The sequence below is a fragment of the Lethenteron reissneri genome, chromosome 14 (genome assembly GCF_015708825.2).
Source record: "Lethenteron reissneri isolate LAM-NWPU_2019-01 chromosome 14, ASM1570882v1, whole genome shotgun sequence".
Lineage (NCBI taxonomy): Eukaryota > Metazoa > Chordata > Hyperoartia > Petromyzontiformes > Petromyzontidae > Lethenteron > Lethenteron reissneri.
In genome coordinates this window covers 5,936,815-5,956,660 of record NC_083792.1, presented here as the reverse complement: position 1 = coordinate 5,956,660, position 19,846 = coordinate 5,936,815, and the positions used below count along the sequence as shown (strand labels likewise).

The following is a 19,846-nucleotide window of genomic DNA, read 5'->3' as shown; positions in this document are numbered from 1 at the left end:
TTATATATCTGCATATATATTACCTTATTTACACACGTGGGATTAGACGGCGAAACAGAGAGAGAGGAACGCGTGGGTTAGAGAAGTGGCTTCGGTTCACGACATCACCCAAACTGTTCAAGAGAAGTGAGTGGCAGTCATATGCCGATGACGGCTTAGAGAAGCCTGCATCGAGCAGTGGACAGATCACGGCTCACGATGATGACCAATGTTGTTTTTTTCTTACACAGACTTTGGCGAGTATCACCGCCGGTTGTTTGGCAGTCGTCGTGAGCACAGTTCTTCGTGGCGAATCTGCGACTGGATCTAGTCAATTCTTAAACACCACTGGCAAACCCGAGGAATCTAAAGACAAACTTCGAATTGTTTGTTGACCATGTGGCGAGCGGCCTCGGCATCGAGCTGCCGCTGTGCGAACTCCCCCGAGTCCTCCTCTCACCACGTGGTGAGTTCTCCACCACGCGGTGGTGACTTCTCCACCACGTGGCGATGAGTCGGGTTTGCCAGTGGTGTTAAAGAATTGACTAGATCCAGTCGCAGATTTGCCACGAAGAACTGTGGTCACGACGACTGCCAATCAACAAACACCACGTGGTGATGACTTCTCTACCACGCGGTGATGAGTTCTCCACCACGCGGTGATGACTTCTCCACCATCGTAAATTAAAATCTGAAACGCCACAGGCACACTCGCAACCGCGACTGGACGGCTGCTGATTTGCGAGTGACATGTATCCTTTCTTCGTCTCATTGTGTCAAAATCGCTGTTATTTTCTATTCTACATTCTGTTGTCTTGTTTGAGTTTATGTGCCATTGACTTTTCTGTGCGATTGAGTTGATGTTTGAACGAGGTTGTGTGTGATCAGGCTTACGTGCGATGGTTTTCATTTCCTCTGTAACCCTCTGCCACGACCGATCCCGGCCACAGACCGAGCTGCCTGACCCTTGGGGTTCTCCACATGACATCGAATGTCTGTGTCTGTGTCTCGTGCACGTGAAGCCCAGGGTGTTTGTTTAAGGCTGACGGTGCTGTTTAATAGTCAGTAATACCAAGTAGTTTAAATGTCACTGGGATTAACTGAATATAGGCACGTTAGCTGTTTGTTGCATGTTAATCGTGCATTATTAATGCCTAAACGTGATTTATATAACGGTAATGATGGCGAGAATAAACCACTTGTGTTATGTGGCGGGATTATTACAAAGAGTAAGCTTTTGTAAGCCTAGATAATAGCGTAAACTCTGCGCGTGTATTTACTGGACTGTCGTCCTCAGAAGCGATGCGCTCCGCTAAATAACGACAACAATCACCGCTTGGTCAGCCCACCACTGGATGATGGCCTCGCCAAGATGCCGTCGGTCGTGGGGGTTGTTTGACCATACTTCACCACGCTGGTCAGTGCGGGTTGGTGAAGTGGGTTCCGATGTCACTCGCCACTGATGCTAGCCGTGGCCTGCAATCAAACTCAGTCGACCGGGGGTTGTTAGGCTGCTGTGGGTCTATGATATGAGCAGAGAGTGGTGCAGCAAAATCCGTTGTTGTACTGTACTATGCGTTACTACTCCCTTACTTCACCCTCCGGCAGTGGCCAGTGTAGAGAAATGTGGTCCAATACCTCCTAGGACCCACACGGCATAGGAAGGGCCTTATTGCAGTGGATTGATGAAGGGCGTGTAACGTGGTTATTGTTTTTCGATTTAAAGCTTTCGTGACTGCAGGGATTCATATTCTTGGTTCTTTCGGTAAAGTCGCGTACATTTTCTTGCTGTGGTTTTCACACCTGATGACGATTGCTTGTGTTGCAATCAAAACGTCGTGAGAATTTTATTGTTTTATTTTTATTATTTTATTATTTCCCTTCTACGTGACTTTACCGAAAGAACCAAGAATATGTGGTTATTGTTGTTGGAGTTGTTGTAGCTCAGCCGAATACAACAACAACACTCGCTCCTCTGGTGATCGCTGCGTCTCGCTCTCGGCTCTGGCTGGCCGGTGCCTCCACGTTTGCCCTCTGACCTCTGCCCATCGCATGTCTGGTGTCGGCTGGCAACCCCCTCCGCTGTGCAGGGTCACAGCGGTGCATTACCATGAGTGACTCATCTGAAAGCCACTGGAGGACGCCCCAATGAGCACGTTTGGCTATGTACGGTGCGATGCATGTTTGTTAGTTTAAAATACATACATCTCGAGGAACAGGGTCTCTTGATTCAACTTTACATTTGAAAATTACCACCGCCCAAAGGAGGAGGCTCCTCCGCCTGCCGTGATGCCGGGGTCGGCTGCCGGGTCAAGCTTTTGGTGGGGCGTTTGGCGGTGCCGATTGTCACCGTTTCTACCGGCTAGCGCCAAATGCCAATGGCCTTGGCAGTGCTTTGGCGAATGGCGGAGCCACGCGCGCTTCTCTCGCTTCGTCGCCGCTCCGTGCGGGCCACTTGGATCGCCTTCGCTGGGGCGGGGAGGCGAGCGCCACGCCCCCCCCCCCGTGTTTGTGTCCCGAATAAATTCCATCCACATGGATTTAAAAAGAAAAAAAAAACTTTCTATCTTTTTAATTTATTTAAAAAAATAACGTTTGAAGTTATAATATATATTTGAAAGTCATAAATTGATCAATCTGTGTGACTTTAAAGCAGTTTAGGGGAATATAGGAGGAATGAGGCTCTGGTGGCATGATATCCCTACCCATCATCAGGCATGGTCAATCCACTGCTGGATGAAGGCCTCCCTCCACTTCTCTCGATCGTGCGATGTAAGAGTCCACCTGACTACTGTCCATGAAATAATTTGACCACTCCATCTCCTCAATGGACGTCCTCTCTGACACGTGACTACAAATCTATTTTATTCAGAGGGGCGCCGCCCCACCGTCCCCACACGGCCCACGGCCGTGGGCCTGTCGGGCGGCACCTCTGCCGCACTTGGAGATCGCCGATCAGAACGCCCGCCGGCCGTGCCGCGACGGATCGTCGGCCCGCCCGGCGCCGCCGCCGCCGTCGCCGCCACTCGCTCCGCGAGCACGACGGCGGTAACGGCGACTCGCCGCACGAGCTCGCCGGCCTCCGATTCCCAGGCGGTGGTGGTGAGTAGCCGTTGAGTGACTGTTGCGTTTGGTGGCCACGGACCCCTGCTCCTCGGGGCACGGGAGCCGACCCAATCTCGGGGTGCTTTATCATAAACCAACAGCGCCGTGTTTACCCTCAAAATTAGCATGAATATTTACTGAGGCCCACACGATAATAGAATTCTGAGCCAGCCTTGTGTACACTGCAGGATCCGTGCTCTCGGGGAAATGATCGCTTTCACAAGACGCCTCCGCCGCTGCTTGTCTATAACGCACGCTCGCGCGCTCGCGCGTGCGACGCGGCGAGCACAAACACGGGAGGGCGAGAGGCGAGCGACGCGTTATCTCTCGCCGCCGCTTCCGGCTCCCTCTCCGCGCGCCGCACAGCGCTCTGCCGTCTGGCAGGGATGCCGAGCACCGTGAGCACCATGGGTGCCGTGGGCGCCGTGGGTGCCGTGGGTGCCGTGGGCCCCGTGGGCCACGTGGGCCCAGCGGGCGGCCGCCTCAGGGTGGCTCCGTTCACGGCGTCCCTTCGCCCAGCGCCCGGCGATAATCCCTCGCAACGCGCAACCAACGAATCGCCCAAGCAACGCTTCGCGCAACCAAAACATCACGCGGCTTGGCATACGCGTTGCGGAGGACAGAAACGAAGCGGGTGTCGGGCGTTGGATGTCGGACGTTGGATGTTCGCGGGCGCAGGCGGCACCTTCCGCTGCCCTTGCCGCCCCCGCGCGATTCACGCCGGGTCTCTTCTGTCGGTCGGCATCGTTACGCGCGCTTTGCTAAACCTAGCGCACTTCACACGGCGATATTGAAACGTTTGTTTTTGATACCGCCGAGAATCAAAACAAGTTTAATTTGAAAGCACATAAAAGTGGCGATGTGAAAACGCGGGGGCTGTGATCTGCGTGCCAGGATTTTGATGGCTTTACAAAAAAAAAAAACAGTAAACAAGAGACGCTCCACGGCAATGAAGGCGACGGGGACGCGCGCTTGGATACGGTTTCCGTGCGGAATTTGCCTCTCCAGAGCTGGCGCGGCGCGATGAATGCGCCCGGCACCGGGGGAATGGGGACACTCTCGCCGGGACCCCAAGCCGAGAGCGATTGTTTACACGCCGGGGAGAATATCAGGCCGGGCCATCGCGTCCCTGGATGTGCTCGCTATCGGGGAGAGGCAGACAGGCTTGTGTCCGCCTGTGCCACAGATTAGACGCGCGGAGTAACCAGGAGACGGTGCCTACAAAGCTGCTCCTTCTGCCGGGCCGTCTGTAGTGCTCGCGCTGCAATTTCCCTGACATTTCTGAGCTGGAAATGGGGAGACGAACCTGTTTCTGTGAGATAGTGCTGCTGCTGCTGCTCTCTCTCTTTTGCTCTCTCTCTCTCTCCCTCCCTCACTACCTCCCTCTCTCCACTCTCGCCGTCTTCCCGTCCCGCTCTCGTTATTGTCTCCTCTTTTCGACGACCTTTAGTTGCCGTTCAAATTGAAGGGCGGCGGCGAACGGGCGGACAGAGCCGTTCCGCCAAACTCGGCCACGTCGTTGGCGACGCTTGACGCGCGAGGTTTTTGATTCCCTCGTTAGAAAAACTCAAATCTCCAGGACGTCGTGCCGCTGGCCGAGCCGGGGGGCCCACGCGCCCGCGTCCCTCCGGCACCTCCGCTGACGCCCCGTTGCCACTCCCGCGCCCTCAGAGGTTTCCCCCCGGCTGAAACCGTACGCGACAAACGAACTTCGCACCGCCGGCACGCACTCCACGACCGACATGAGAGGAGCGCTTCACGCGGCACAAACAAAAAGCTCAAAACAAATGTAATCTGACCTCCCTGCCCCTGCGCACGCGGGCTGTCCGGGAGCTGTTTTGTGACGTCAGCTGCGGGCCTCATAGCCGGCTTCTGTTGTGACGCCCGTGAGTCACGGGAACTTTACGGAACACGCTTCGCTGATGTTGTTCCGCGTGTAAACAATCGCTTGGCATTCTTTTTGTCGTTGCAAGAAAAAATAAAACGACGAATCTCTTCGACCCATCTGTCGTGGTGAAATGCGCGCGTTTTATTTTCTTTGCCACCGCACCGCGTTTCATCGTTCGGCGCGAGGGGGCTCGCGTACAAAATGTGAAACTTATCCGCAGCTGTGAAGGAGCAATTCCCGTCGCGAGACAAAATATATTTTTAAGATATCATGAGAAAGTGTTTACGACGCAGATTTTATCGCCGAGAGAGGGTTTCAGTTGAAAGCTCTTCCGCGCAATCGTCCAATCTTCCTGCGGATTATTTCGTAGCGATAATGCCTCCGACAATTTGCAATTTGATTTGCTTACACGGAGTCGCGGCGTTGCCTGCTACAAGTACACGCTGTTGGCGCTCGGAGTTTTAATGCGGAGGACCAGCTTCCTCCCTCCCTCCCACAGCCGAGGGACGCGGCAGTGCGCAGGCGCGTCGCGGTTGAACACGGCGAAGGCAATTACAGCAGGATCTTGACATGAAATGCCCGGTGTTTGGGAAAAATACAAATACGTAAATACACATGGCGACGCACACACGCACGGGCGCATGCACGAATGCGTTTGCTGGTGTCTCGGAACGAGCGGAGGAGGAGGAGGAGGAAGCGTTCCCCGCCGCTCGGGGAGTCGCAGCGTGGCGTCCGACCGCGCGGGCTGCGTCCGTCTCCTCCCCTCCACTCATCGTTCTTTCCACTTCAGCTGCTCTCAAAGGCAACCTGTCAATTTCTTCATTTGGTGCGGCCCGCCCCGGTAATTAAACGGCAAATTATCATACGTATTGTATCGATGCAAACATACGCGCGCAGGTTAATTCCTGCCCGAGACGCATAATGGGGCCGCTGAACAGCCATTAGCTCCACGCTCACGGCTGATTTGCCCTGCGCTTTTTTGGCAAAGTCTCCTGAGGTTTCCGCTCGTCTCTCTCCAGCCTCGGCGAAATCAGCGGCCAGCAGCCCCCCAACCACCCCCCCCCTCCCGCCCACCACCCCCCACACACCGAGCACCACCCCTCCAACTGCGTGGCTTTGCCAAGACGGAACGCGCGTGGACGTGCGTGCGCTCGCACGAAAACTGGGTGGAATATTGGGTGCTGGGTGGAGTTATTGTATCGCGGGATTGTGCGTGGTAATGGTGATGGTGTGGGGGGGGGGCCCTTTTCCAGCAGTGGGTTGATCATGGCTGATGATGATGATGGTCATGATGCCGACACAAAACCAACAGAGCCGCCACTGCAAGCAAACACAGAGCTACACGACTACGCTGACGTGTCGCTCCACGTGCAACACAACCACACGCACGTGCGCCTACACGCACGTACCCCCATACATGCGCACGTTCTCCCACGCATGTACACGCACGCACGCACACCTGCACGCGTACACCCACACAGGCGCACGTACACCCACACACATTCGCCCACGTGCATGCACACAAACACGCACTGGCGCACACGCAGTCGCACGCACGCACGCGCACACACGGGACAGTACAAACAGATTGGCACGTGAAGTAGAAACATCCTCCCGTGCTTTACGAACACACACAAGCGTGCAAGTGACATTGGCTCTGCAAACGCGAGTGCGCGCGCACGCACGCGTGTAAATAAACAGCGCTCGTAAACACACGAAGAGACGCTGCCCGCTCGCTCGCCGGCACCCTCGCTGTGAGATTGTGACTCATCGCTACCCGGCAGTAATTCCGCACAAAGCAAAATTTGTCTCCTCCGTCCCCGCTGCCGCCGGCGTGAGTTCACTCGCTCGCTACGCACTCCCTGCTTAGCTCCGAGGCTCCGACTCTCTCCTGTTGTCTTCCGTGCTTCCCTCTCCGTGGGTCCGTGCGTCCCTGTCTGTGGGTCCGTGCGTCCCTTGGTATTGAATTTCGTCTCGCGTCATCGTTCTCTCTCTGCCTCTCGGTCTTTCCCCAAAGAACCATCCCTCCATCGACTCTTCAGTGCGTGCTTCCCTTCCGCTACCTCTTGTCAAGTCCGGACGTTCTCCCCCTTTCTGAGTGACTGACTCAGAGACCATACTTCACCGCGGTGGTCATGGCTCACTGTAGATGTTGGCCGTAGTCGGGATTCGAAGTCAGGTTCCCAGGTTCATGGGGCAGAGCGCTAACGCCTGCACCACCACTCTACCAATTATGGACATTAAATAATAAATTAGTTTCTACAAGCACCGGCCATTTAGATTCTGGACAATCAGTTTCGCAACATATGAATGCAATCGTCAGTGCCACGATCATCTGCAACCTTATTGTGACGCATGATGCCTTCGTCAAATCGTAATTAGCTTCTGATAATGAAGCCGTCGCTGTTTCGCAACACAATGCAGGTTTATTCAGCGGCGTCTTAATGCGACCGCATCCCAAGACGCTGCACAGAAATAACCTCGCGTATTCATTTTAAACGAGAGAAGCAGTGAGTGGTAGACATCAACGTGATTCTGTGGGTCTCTGTTCAAGTGTGTAGATCCATATGTGGTGGATATAGGTCTATGTATAGTATGTCTTCGGGTCTATGTAAGTCGATAGGTCTCCTATGTGAGCACATGGCTCTCTCTGTGAGTGCACGAGTGTCAATGTGAGTCGATGGGTTCGTATGCGAGTCTTTAGGAGGTCTCTGTGTGAGCATATGCCTTCTCCGCATGATTCAAAACAATACAATGACAAAGCGTCTACATGTGACTGGGTCTCAAGAGGATGCGCAGACACCGCCGGTGTGTTTATTGCAGAGAGAGCGAGAGAGAGGCAGCCGTGGGCAGCGGAGAAGCGGAAGTGTTTGAGCCTGAACAGAGGCAGGGAGTCGACAGAACGGATGGCTGGGGGAAGGGAGTTCCGGACAATGATTTGACCGTCACTCGCACCGGAATCTCCGGTTCGTGCGCGGATCATTCACCGTCACCACCATCAGCCGTGGTCAATCCACTGCGCACTCTTGAGGCTTTGGTTCCGCCTCTTCGTTAGATGTGTATGGAGACGTCGCGTTGGCTGTGAACCGTCGTGAGCGGGGCTTTGTGCACAACACGGCCTGGCCAGGAGGAACCAGGGAAAACTCCTACGGAGTGGCAGCCGAAGTAGAGGACGCGCCCAGGAGAACGTTCACCGGGTAAATGGAGCGATGGAATCGGGTCGCGTGCCGGTGCTGAGCGGAATATTAGATCGCAGGACTTTTGAGAGGTGGTGACGGCGCGGGGAGGTGTTCACACAGTCGTATGTTGATCGTGGCTGATGAGGATGATGATAATGATGATGACGCTTTTCATGACAACCGAAAGGGCACGGCGGTGCACTTGCATCACATTGCACATGGTCCCATTATCCATGTAGAGCGCTCTTGCAAATAACATCTGGTAATCCATTTGCTTAACAAGCCTGAACCTGTTGATGAGACCCTGGTTGAAACCGCTCCGGTAGTATGTTGCTTAAAACAAATTTACTTGATAATGTTGGTCTTGGCTTAGGCTTATCGACTAAAACATATTTATATTTGTGGAGACACTGAATGGCGTTCTTCTCTTATTTGCTTTCATCCCAAGGATGTCGGCTGGTGGTGGGAGGAGGGGCTTTAAGTTGGTGGGATGAAGGTCCCAAGTCCTCTCCCACCGCTCGTCCCGTGTCGTCCGCCTCGCCCACTATCTCGCGTTGTGGGTCGTACAGCACTCCCACAGCCCCTGCCACCGTGATTGGCTCTGGGCTTTGGAGCCGGCCGCGAGGTGCTAAACCCATTACCGGCGACGAGAGGGAATGATTACCGTCACCCTAATCAGGCACGGGCCACTTCTTGAATGGACCTTTAATTTTAGACTTAAAATGCGCTTCCGTTGGAAATGGCGATGGTGCCCGCTAACGAGGCACGGAGTGCGTGGCTGGCGAGCGCGGCGTTCTGCTCCGAGCGCGTGTCCACCCGCTCCCTCGCCAAGGGTTTCTCTTTTCATCCGAACGCTTCGCCGTCCACTCGCGCTACAAGAGAGGTACGCGCCCCGACACTCGGCTGAGCGGCGCGCTCCTCACCAAACGAACAGAAACGTAACGCGGGCACGAGATGATCCTCCAAGGTGGAATGCGCGTGGAATATTTCACGATGGTGAACCTCCGTTGACAGGCGTGTGCGTCGCCCAGCTGACCAAATCGCCATGGATGCACCGGATTTTGCCAGTTCTCGGAAGCTAAGCAGGCTTGAACCTGGTTAGTGCTTGGATAGGTGACCATCACCAGTGTTTGCCAGGTGCTGTAGGTGTCGGGGCCCCGTGGGGTGTGGCCAGGAGATGGCGGTGCTGAGTGTTTCTCGGGTATCGCTGGTTTCCTCCTCCCTCAGGAAGCCAAACAAAATGGATTTGGCCAAACGTCGCATTGTAGCAGCACCGTCCTGAAAATGAGTTTCGAAACTCGGTGAGGCTTTTCTGGGAAATTAATTGCCATGATTCAGTAAAAACGCATCGGCGCATATGTTTGTAAATTATGCTCTTTTACTTTTGTGAAATTAACGAACATTGATGACCATGGAATGCACAGTGATTTTATATAATTACATTTTTTTCCTTTAAAACGGGGATTCACAAGCTTCTGGGAACCACAAGAACAAAAATGAGATGCCGACTGAGACGCCGGTCAGAGTGCGTGACCCTCAGTGGGAAGGTTAAACATTCTAATTCCACTCTTGTCAGGGTTCCACTCAGCCCATCATCCCTCAAGGGGTGATCAAAACGAGCGCTACCCTACGACACATCATAAGTGGCTGTCCTGTGGAATAACTTTCCCCCGACCATAGGAATATGGAATTTCCAATGTAGGTTCGGCGCATTCTTGTTTTCGTTGAACATGACTCCGATGTCTGAACCAGTGGGAGCGGCGTGGCGAGCGCAGCCGTGTGATCGCGCGTTCGCTTTGCAATTGCGGAGACAATGCGGCACGGACGGCGTCACGAGCACGCGGCGTGAAAAACATTGCACGCAAATCCGGTGCAACAAGATGTAATTAGTGTTCACGACGGACTGTCATTTGTCCACTTAGTTTGAAGTGTTTTTGCTTAAAGGACGGTGATTACATTCAATTGGATCACGGGGCGGCAGGGCCTGGGTTCGCGATGCTATTGGATGTTGAGGCACAGAAGAGGCTCCCTCTTGGCGACTCTTAAGTTCACGAGGTTTTCGTCCTGCGAAAGTCGGCTGCCGCACCTCTTGGTGGCGCTGCCAAATTTCTCCGTAGAATTCTGTAGCTTCGTGGTAAACTTGGCGGCAGCGTAAGGTTTTCGCGGTTGGACTCCCCGATTCCGGGCCGTTCCGCTCGTTGCTCGGCACGATGCCCGACGTTGGCTCCGCCGGGTGGGAAGGGGATCCTGGCAGCGGCGGCGGCAGCAGCAGCAGCAGGAGTGACTGAGCACCACGCTGGAAACCCTGCGGCGTTTCCAGATTGAAACCATTTCCTTCTAGCCGAGTGGTGGCGGTGGAGGTGGCCTGTAGTCCAGTGCCATGGAGGCAGCAGCGAGGGTTGGTGGAACGCGTATAGATGTTGTGAAACTCCCAAATGTGGACTTATGCACCTGTGCCATCCGTCCCATCGGTACGTTGCCCCCTTGGATGCATGTTTTTTTTTATTTTTCTGTGTGCTCTGGCTTCCTCCCACATGTAAAAACACTCCTTGCAAGTTTAAATTATAATTCTTACGTGCACCCCATCAGCGCTGCTAAGACACAGTGACGGATAAGCATCGCGTGCGGCCCGCGGCCCGCTCGTTTCCCCTCCCCGGGACTAGAAGGCAGTGCTCGGCTCGGGGCTACGGTTGGGGTTGTTGTTCGCAGCCAGGGTTAAGACGGAGATCAGGGTAAGGGCTGGCGTTAGGCTCCGTCCTGTTTTGTGGGCTTCATTGCACCCCGGCAGCTCAGCGGGGGTCCCTGTGTCGGTGTGCGGTGGCACCGCCGCCGTGTGGCTCTCCGATGAGTTTTTGGGTCGTACCGCACGTTGCTTCGGCACGATGCCCGACGTTTCGCACCGCGTGCCGGAAGCTTCTTCAGGAACTGAATTCCAAACATTCCGTTCCTGAAAGCTCGCCGTGCTGGAAGTTTCTCCAGCATCCCGAAGAAGCTCCCAGGCAAGCTCCCGACTCGCGTCCGGGGTCGTACTGCGTCACCGAGAGCCGCCCCCCTCCGTGCGCGCCTCGCGCTCGTTGGGAGAGAACTCACTCCCGCGGCACAATCACGATTGTCCGCCCATGAACACGAGGGCATCACTTTTCGGGAAATGTAACGACAGAAACCACCCCCCCTCCTCACCCCATTCCACCCTACCAAAAATAATATCGTGCCACCACTGTTGTCCCAGCTTGTGCCATCGGAGCTGCAGCTGAGCCCTTGGGAGTGGACGCGTCGGAACGGCGGCGAAACAATGGTGGGAGAGAGCGCGTGCGCGCGCGGCGGCGTGTTTACCCAGGCCGCGTTGGAGTGCCGCGATCCGGATCCTTTATGGGCGAACACGCGGCTTTGAGGAGTGTGTCGTGGCCGCTCTGCAAGTCCGAATCGCTTTTTCAGCCGGGCTTAAGATTTCAGGGGGGTTTTTGGAATCATGTTGGTTATCCAAGTCCATCCCTAAAGCTCTTTTTTTTCGGAGTTTAGCTCCTCGCGAGGGATAATGTACAAATCAAATGCCATGGAATCTCCTCTAAACGGGGGCTTAGGATGCATTACCAGTCCCATGCAACGGGCGGGGAATATTGTGAACTCAGTCTTACATGGGCTAAGCTGAGATAATTCTGTTAGCTTCTCTCCACAAACAGCCTTTTTTCAGCCCCCGCAATCCGCTGGGAAAAGTGAAATTAAACGGTAAATCCCTTCTGAAACGCGCCGGCTTTTGTGTGCAGAGGGTGCACGGGCCGGGCCAGAGGGAGGGGGGGGGGAGGAGCGGTGTGGCCGGCGTGGCGCAGGGGGAGGGAGGTGCGTCGCTTGTGCGGGTTCCGCGCCGGCCACTTTCATCACGGCCTGATAGAAAGTGACAGTGTGAAGACTGAATCGTTGGGCTGCTAACTGAGGATCAAACGAGCGCCTATCGGGGAGAGACAGAGCTCACCCCCAGTGGGGCCTAAAAAAACCACGCGTGGTGGTGGTTGGTGGGGGGGTTGGTGGGCTGAGTCACAGGCAGGGGGCGAAGGGTGGGTGGGGGGGAGACGCCAATGATGTGGAGGCAAAGGCCAAGCTGCGGAGGCTCTCTGCAGCGCTGCGCGTTGAGCCGTGACCAGGGTGTGTCCACCGCTGCCTTGTGTTCACCGTCGTGACCGGGGCCATGAACACAAAACGAGCGGCTAAGCCGCCGCCGCCGCCTTTCAGGTGTTCAAATGGCAATTTAAACGCAGCGGATCAAATGGTATCCACACAGCGCGAGGTCAATGACGGGACACTCGCTGGTGAAAATGAAATGCATTTTAAACCAACAAGTTGACGAATCAAATGGCTCTGTTTTAAAGGAAACGCCGGTCGACGTGACGTTTATTCTGTTCCAGTTGATGACGCGAGGTGCCCCGTGGAACGGCCGCGAGTCGCGTGGGCCACACTCGGTGGGGGGTGTTCTCCACTCGGAGTGCAACTCGCCGGATGAGGCCATGAGGCCATCGCTCAGCCCTCATTGACCGCTTGAACCCTCGGGAAGAGGCCCGGAGCGAGCAGCTGCCTGGTGTGAGGCTCAGGTGCTCCACCTCCCCTACCATCAACAACAACAACTCCACCAACGGCAATTTTATGAAATCCCCGTCCCTCTACAGTATAAATGAGTCGACCCCAGGTCGTGTGTGGTGGGGTGAAGTGCGGCTGCACCCACCTCTGGCTCCCCAGAGTGTGCCAAAATTACCCTCCAGAGGGGCTCTCTGGCACTCCCGCAAGCGGAGGCGCTTCCAGCAGCAGAGGCGAGAGCGAGCACTTGCAGGGCTGCGCCTCTCCCCCTCACCTGCGTCTCACTGCTCGGCTTCTCGGGTGGCAGGGCCTGACGCCGCAAAGCGACGCAACGGCAAAAAAAGTGTTTCTTTTCGGAAGTTTTAAACGGCTCAGGCTCAGAAGGTGGTAGATGAGGCAGGGAGCCGTTGCAGCTACCGCTGCTGCCGCCACCGCCGCTGCTGCCGCCGCTGCTGCGGTAATGAAGCGAGGGATTTAGACTGAAGATAGAAGTGTCACCCGTGCAGTGGTGGCACGTCGAGTGGGACTGCGGGCACCGGCCGCCCTCCCCCTGCCCGCCCGCCCGGGGCACTCGGCGCCGGCGTTGCACCTCCACTGCACGTTCGGAAATGTCAATTTAATTATACTGTATATTCGTGGATAACTTTCGCTTTTAAATTCCCCCACGAAATCACGAAGAGAGATATATGAACATAGCACGCGAGGCAGCGTGAGAAGGGAGGCAGATATTCAAGTGCAGTGGATTCCTTAAAATGATTGCCCCGTGCATCAAAGGGCTCGGATGGGGCCTGGTGACAGCAGAGCCTTTCAAGGGCTGGGGATGGTGTAACGGGGATGGTGTGATGGGGACGGTGTGACGGGGAGGGTGTGGTGGGGAGAGTGTGATGGGGACGGTGTGACAGGGAGGGTGTAACGAAGAGGGTGTAACGGGGAGTTTGTGACGGTGGTGGCGGTGGCAATGGTGGTTGTAAATTTCGGACAAACGCAATCTCTAGCGACATTATACACTCTGTGTATGCGAAACACTGCGTGGAACGGTGGAACAACGGTTAGTTCACCGCGCTACAAACCCGGTGACCTGAGTTCGATTCCCAGTCACGGCTAACATCAGTGGTGAGTGGTATGAGAACCACTCCTGCCCTCTGCCTCCACTTTACCAACCTGTGCTGACTGGCGTGGTGAAGTATGGTAAAAAAAATCTCCATGACTGACATGGATGTCTTCATCCAGCAGTGGATCGAGAATGGCTGGATGCATATTTTATTTGGTATAAATCCACGTAGCAATTTTCCTCTTTAATATGCTTGTGTTGTATGCAGGCAAACCTCATCTCTGCTCACACCAGCAATTCACAAATTGAACCTTTCACATCGTTGTTCACTCGAGGGTAGTTGCACACTCTTTATGTACACATACAGGGGGAGCAGTGGCACCGCAATTAGCGCCCTGCACTGTCAACCCAATGACCCGAGCGTAATTCCTGGCCCACAGTGTTCGCGGTGAGTGTCACCTGAACTGGTCGTGGGCCTCTGCACCACCTGGCCAACTCAGACCCAAGAGCGTGGTGAAGTATGGTCAAACAGCCCCATGAACGAAAGGTGTGGGGGGGGGGAGGCCTTCATCCAGCAGTTCATTGACAAAGGGCTGGGAATTTCTAGATTTGAAGCTTTCGTGACTGCAAGGATTCATACTCTTAGTTTTTTCGGTAAAGTCACGTAGGTAAAAAAATGAAATTTAAATTAATAAAAATAAAATAATTTGTGATTTTAATGATTGTTAAAATGCAAACTGTTGTCCTCCACCTGAACGTGTAAATTGCACAATTTGGTCGAAGAAAACAAAGCGCGTAGATTGTTGTTGTGCGACCTCGGGACGTATGGACGTCCGTGTGTGTGGCGCATTCACCAGGACACGCGATGACCGTGCAACTGGTCGCAACACAGGGTCGCCCTCCCACATCCGCGGAGCGTTTCCCCGCATTAGTGTGCATAATTAACGTGTGTAATAACGACGCTTATGTAATTAATAATCCTCTTCATCTCATTATTATTATTCTATCTTATACAAATTGGTTTTCCCAGATGCAGCATTAATGAAATCGCGAGCACTTGCAAGGTCACGGCAGCATCAGATGTCATCGCAAAAAGGCGACACTCAATACGCGCGCTGGTGGCAATGAACGCAGGGCTCGCATTACGCACCACTCCTCTTCCTCACTCTCATTCGGCCGCCAGAACGACGAGGCAGTGACGAGGGCAAACCTGCTGAGGGAGGCTGAAGACGACGACGATGATGACGATGGTGATGAAAAAAGACGCTTCGCTGACGATGCGAATGTTGTTTGGGTGGGTGGGTGGATGGGTGGGTGGGAGGGAGGGAGTAGTGGCTCTGGGCTGCGTTGCTTCATCCGGGCGGGATTAGTGGACAGGTCAGAGGTGAAGAGGAAGAATGCAGCCAGACCCTGTGAGATTGGGTGCTCATGCGCTCTCGCCACAATGATGCCAATCAATAATAATTTTTCCATCTGGGTGCTCTGCTGTTATCTGTTTTTAATTATCAGATGACTAACCGTATCAGGCCTCCTTTTTTTTTCTGGGCTGAGGCAGGAGAGGAGGGGGGGGAAGTGGATTTTGAGGGGCGGCAGGGACTGGAGGGGAGGAGGGGGGTCGGGGGGTGCAGGGGCGGCCGCTCGCGGATGAAAAGGAACGGAAGAGATTTGAAAATCTGCAATTTGAACGCGCGCTCTCGCTCTCTCGGTAAGCCGTGCAGAGCTGGAGTGTCTCGCGGGCTGCGTTAGGAAGCCTCGTGCTCAATTATGCCGCCGTTCACCCCCGTCACGTTCGCTTGCTTGATGTGTGGAGGGGGTGGGGGGCTGTGGGGGGAGGTGGAGGGGGGGTGCCGAGTTGGCAGCCCACGCTCGGAGTTTGTGAAGTCGAGCACGCACCGGTTGACGTTGCTTCTTCGTTTGGAGCGTCTGCGTTAACAGCGTTAATTATTGAAGATCCTGTGGCTATCAATATTTAATTATTAAGTTCTATAATGTATTTATAAACGAACGGGTTTGTATAAATAAGCAAGGCCTGTCTGCTTGGCGTCAAAATAAGTTGGCCCGTGCAAATCAACGTGCCTTTGTGTCAATACCACAACAATGTATTCACTAATTGGTCGCTTCGTTGCCATTAATAAATAATGATTGCACGTAACAACAGCAACAACATCCTCGCCCAACACAAAACTCCCTCGTTTGGACTCATTTCACTGGAAGCGCCACACCGCGTCGTTAGAGGCACAACGTCCGACGTTCCGCCCCCCCCCCCCTCCCACCCATGTGAGAAATCGAAACGTCATCCGAGCGCCGCACGGCTCAAACCGTGAACACCCGCGGGGTCGTAACTTCACTGGGACTCGCGGGATGTGGCAATGTGCTCCGCAAAGGGAAATTTCACACGAAGGGGCGACTCTTTAAAAACGGCCGTCTATCGAACACAGAAACGTTAAAAATCACCGACAGCACTGACGGGGGGGTGGGGGGTGGGGGGTGCGTTCTGAGTTTAATTTGAAAGGCGGCGTCGGGCAGGGTGGGAGAAGCCGGCCGGAGAGAGCGAGCTCACTCCTTTTTGGACTGATGTCAGCACGAGGCGGCCGAGAAATTGGATTTTGGAGGCTGGAAGGTAATCCCGGTCTTGCCTCCCTGCCGATCACAGCGCTGGCCACAGCCAACCCGTCCCGGGCGCTATCGGACCATTTCCACGGGGCGGTGATATTCCTGGCAGAGGCAAGCAATTATGGATTACCTGCACAGATAACGCAGCGGCGCTGGCCTCCTTTACCTTTCACCTTCTTCCCGCAAGGTTCATAACCGCGCCGTCACCGCCACCGCTTCGAGTGGCCACCGCTTCAGAAGCCTCGTGGGCAAAGTTTTTGCGTTTCTGTGTTCGCCTCGACCGCCGGGTTCGGCGAGCGTTTGCCGAGGGCCAATCGCGGACACGGGGACGAGACCAAGATCTCGCGGTCGCCCCGGCGCGTTTTGCCGTCACGGGGCGAGCGCCACTGCCGCCACGCCCGGCGATCTGCAGAGCGGTCGCTCGTTTCATTTGCCAACGACTGAGAAGTTTACTCGCAGGACAGCTTGTCAGCGTAAAACGTGACGTGCGTTCTAAAGCAAACAAACGCCGCTTTTGAAGACCTCCGCCTCGGTGCCACAGGTCCACGGCGCGGCCCTCGCTCTGTCATCTGCCGATCCTCTCTCCGTCACCACAAACGTTCTGGCCCTCACCACCCCCCCCCCCCACCACAGCCCTTCAAGGGTCGCCGGCGTGACGACGCGAGAAGGGGAGCTAGTGAGCGCTGACGGAGGGCGGCCAATTAGTGGGTTTGCCGCCCTGACCCCCGGCGGCCCACGGCAGCCGGGGTTCTCGTGACCTCTGACTGCTGCCCTGGGGCTCCCGTGGGGCCGGGGGGAGCCGCCGTGCCACTCCGCTGTGGCTGCCGTGGCCTGGAGAGGCGGCACTCCTCAGATGGCGCCCTCGCCGAGCCGGCGCTGGGCACTGCCCGCAGAGTAACCGCCGCTTTTGCACCAAAGTGCAGGCCTCGCTCTCACGGTGGTGGTGGTGGCGGCAGTGGCGGTCACCGAGGCTTAACCCTGCTGATGGAGAGTCACTTGAAATGTTTTACGTGACTGGCATTGTGATTGGAATGCGCAGCGTGTGTCATTGTGTCATTGAGAAGAAGTCAAAACGTTACCAAAAATGGTGCAAAAGCGACAAAGCCCCTTCGCACAACTACTCGCTCACTCCACTGCTGGTGAAAGCGCTTCCTCTAGGGGGGGGGGGGGCTCTCTGCAGCCCCCCTCCCCCTAGACGATATTAGGCCTACTCTTCCACGGCGGCCAAACCTCTTGAAAGAGGTGGGAGTTACCCACGCGACCTGCCCCATTGTTTGGACAGCCGCTGCTGGAGATGGAACCGAACCTGCTCGCCCTCCGCTGTGGCAGCGGCGTCTCCACGCACGCCCCACCGTTGCACGACGTCAACAAGCTGAGCACGCGCTGCGTTGACGCTCAGATATACTCCGCTGGTAACTAGGGGGATTCGTGAATAGCTTTGTCCCGATCATTTTCCTATTGCTTTGTCCACCCTCTTGAAAATAAAATGCACGAAATACGACTTAAGCACATGAATCATTGATTTGCAGCGAATTATTTTGGAGTAAGCATCATCGCAGCAATGAGCAACTTTTGAACATATTTCTCAAAGATACCTCGAGCATTACAGCCCCAGCTGGCGCTCGGCGCCGCTCGCCGTGTGAAGAAGGCCTTCCCACGGCGCCCCGTCTAGCCGAGTGTCTAGGAGGATGCATTTAGTGGGGTGGTACCACTCGCCTGGCCGGCCATTCCGGCCCACCGCCCCAGTGCCGCACGGCCTGCACCCCGGATATCTACGTCCACTGGATGCGTTTCCACCCCGTGCGCGCACTCCCTTTGTACCATCACTCCCTGCGACGATCCGCCACCGAGGAACATTTGTGTTTGTTTTTTTTCACCAACCGTTCTCCAGGCTCCCTCTTGCTCGGGCCCTGCACAGCCACCATTTCCTCGGTTTGTGCCGGCCTGCCGAGGCAAATTCGACACGTCCGTATCTAGGCACGCCGCTCGCCGGATCTCGCGAAGATCTGGGCGAAAGCGCCGCTTGCTTTTTCTCCGATCCATTCAGTCTCGCTCGGTCAAACCGAACATCAAAAACCCCCCGCACGCATTTTGTCCGCTATCCGAGCATTGCCATTTGTGCGTCGGAGGCAGCCAAGGCCGTGACAGGTGGTGCGACGCGGCGAGCTAGGGACAAGCATCACCCCCCCCCCCCTCCACGCGGGATGTCCCAGGGTTCGTGGGGTGCGACTGGGCGGGTGGGTGAGCGAGCGAGCGTCCACGCACAGTGCTTTGGCGGGGCCCCTCCCGATGGAGTGTGTCCGCCCAGCGCGCGAAGCCACGCAGTGGCGTCGCGGGTTCATCCTTGCATCATCACAGCAATGCGCGTGAATATTTAAATAAATACTCATTGCTACCCATCATCGTCGTCAATATGCCGTACCATTTAGGGCGTCGGTGAGCGAAGTGGAAATGCGCCCTCCCCGTTTCGGCCCCATCTGCCGCTCAGCGAGCTCGAGCACCTAATGACTTCTCCGACCAGCCCTTGATGTCGTGCCAAACACCACGGACTCCTCCCTCTCTTTCTCTCTCCCCTTCCCCGCTATCACGCTTGCCAGTTGTTCGATGCCAAACGCGCAGTAGATTGGAACTTATCGCGGCAGCAACGTCGCACGCTCGTGCCGTGTAAATGTTTGACGTGAGCCAGTCGCGAGATTTTAAGTTCACATCTTGGGTGAGATTTGACTCTCGTCAGGACGTCGCGGTCACTGTAAGATAGGCAGAAGAACGCTTACATCAGAAAACATGCACGTCAGAGACATCGTATTGACGGTTAAGAACAGTCAGTGGACTTATTATTCTTATTATTGCGATTTTTGTCAACCTAGGACAGCCTCACTGACGCTCAATGTTGCTTTGTGTAACCCAATTGAGTAATTTGGAGGCAATCTTTGCAGCGTTGTGATATTTGGCCAATACCAGTTACATTGTGTGTGCGTTTTTATAGCTATGGGCGGAAAACTGTAGAACCTGGAGATGGAGCAATGAAAGATGGTGAAGACTTGGGGAGGCCTACATCCAGCGGCTGATGATAACGACGATGACTGCTGAATTCTCAATCGGTCATCCTTGCTCCCGTCGCGCACGAGGTTTGCTCCCCGGTCCGATGAATTTTCAGCATCCGTGCAGAAACGAACGGCGCCCAGCGCTCCTCTTGATCGCAGGGGAACATCGACGCGCTGCTGCTGTTGTTTGTTTGTTTGTTTTTAACAAATCCTCCGCGTGCCCGGCGGCGTAAGCGTTGTTACGCAGGCGGTGGGGAGTGTGCGGCGATTCGAGGACCGGCAGTCGGTTTTTCAAAGTTTGGCAGCGACAGCCTCTCACCGCAGCCACCTGCGTGACAAACGCAACACGAGCCAAACACGCAACACGAGACAAACACACAACACGCGACAAACACCACGCGACAAACACCACGAGACAAAC

General features: G+C 55.2%; 1 protein-coding gene across 3 annotated transcripts in view; it reads left to right on the top strand.

Moving 5' to 3' along the window:
- The window catches only part of LOC133342296 (uncharacterized), a 150,418-nt gene that overhangs the window by 96,507 nt on the left and 34,065 nt on the right, over nt 1-19,846 (top strand). For all 3 annotated transcript variants that reach the window (XR_009755113.1, XR_009755112.1, XM_061551373.1), the window contains one exon: nt 2,852-3,081. Coding sequence is in view for 1 of the 3 variants with exons in the window: in XM_061551373.1 (XP_061407357.1) it covers nt 2,852-3,081 (230 nt within the window). In the remaining 2 variants the exon portion in view is untranslated. The remainder of the gene's footprint in view (nt 1-2,851; nt 3,082-19,846) is intronic.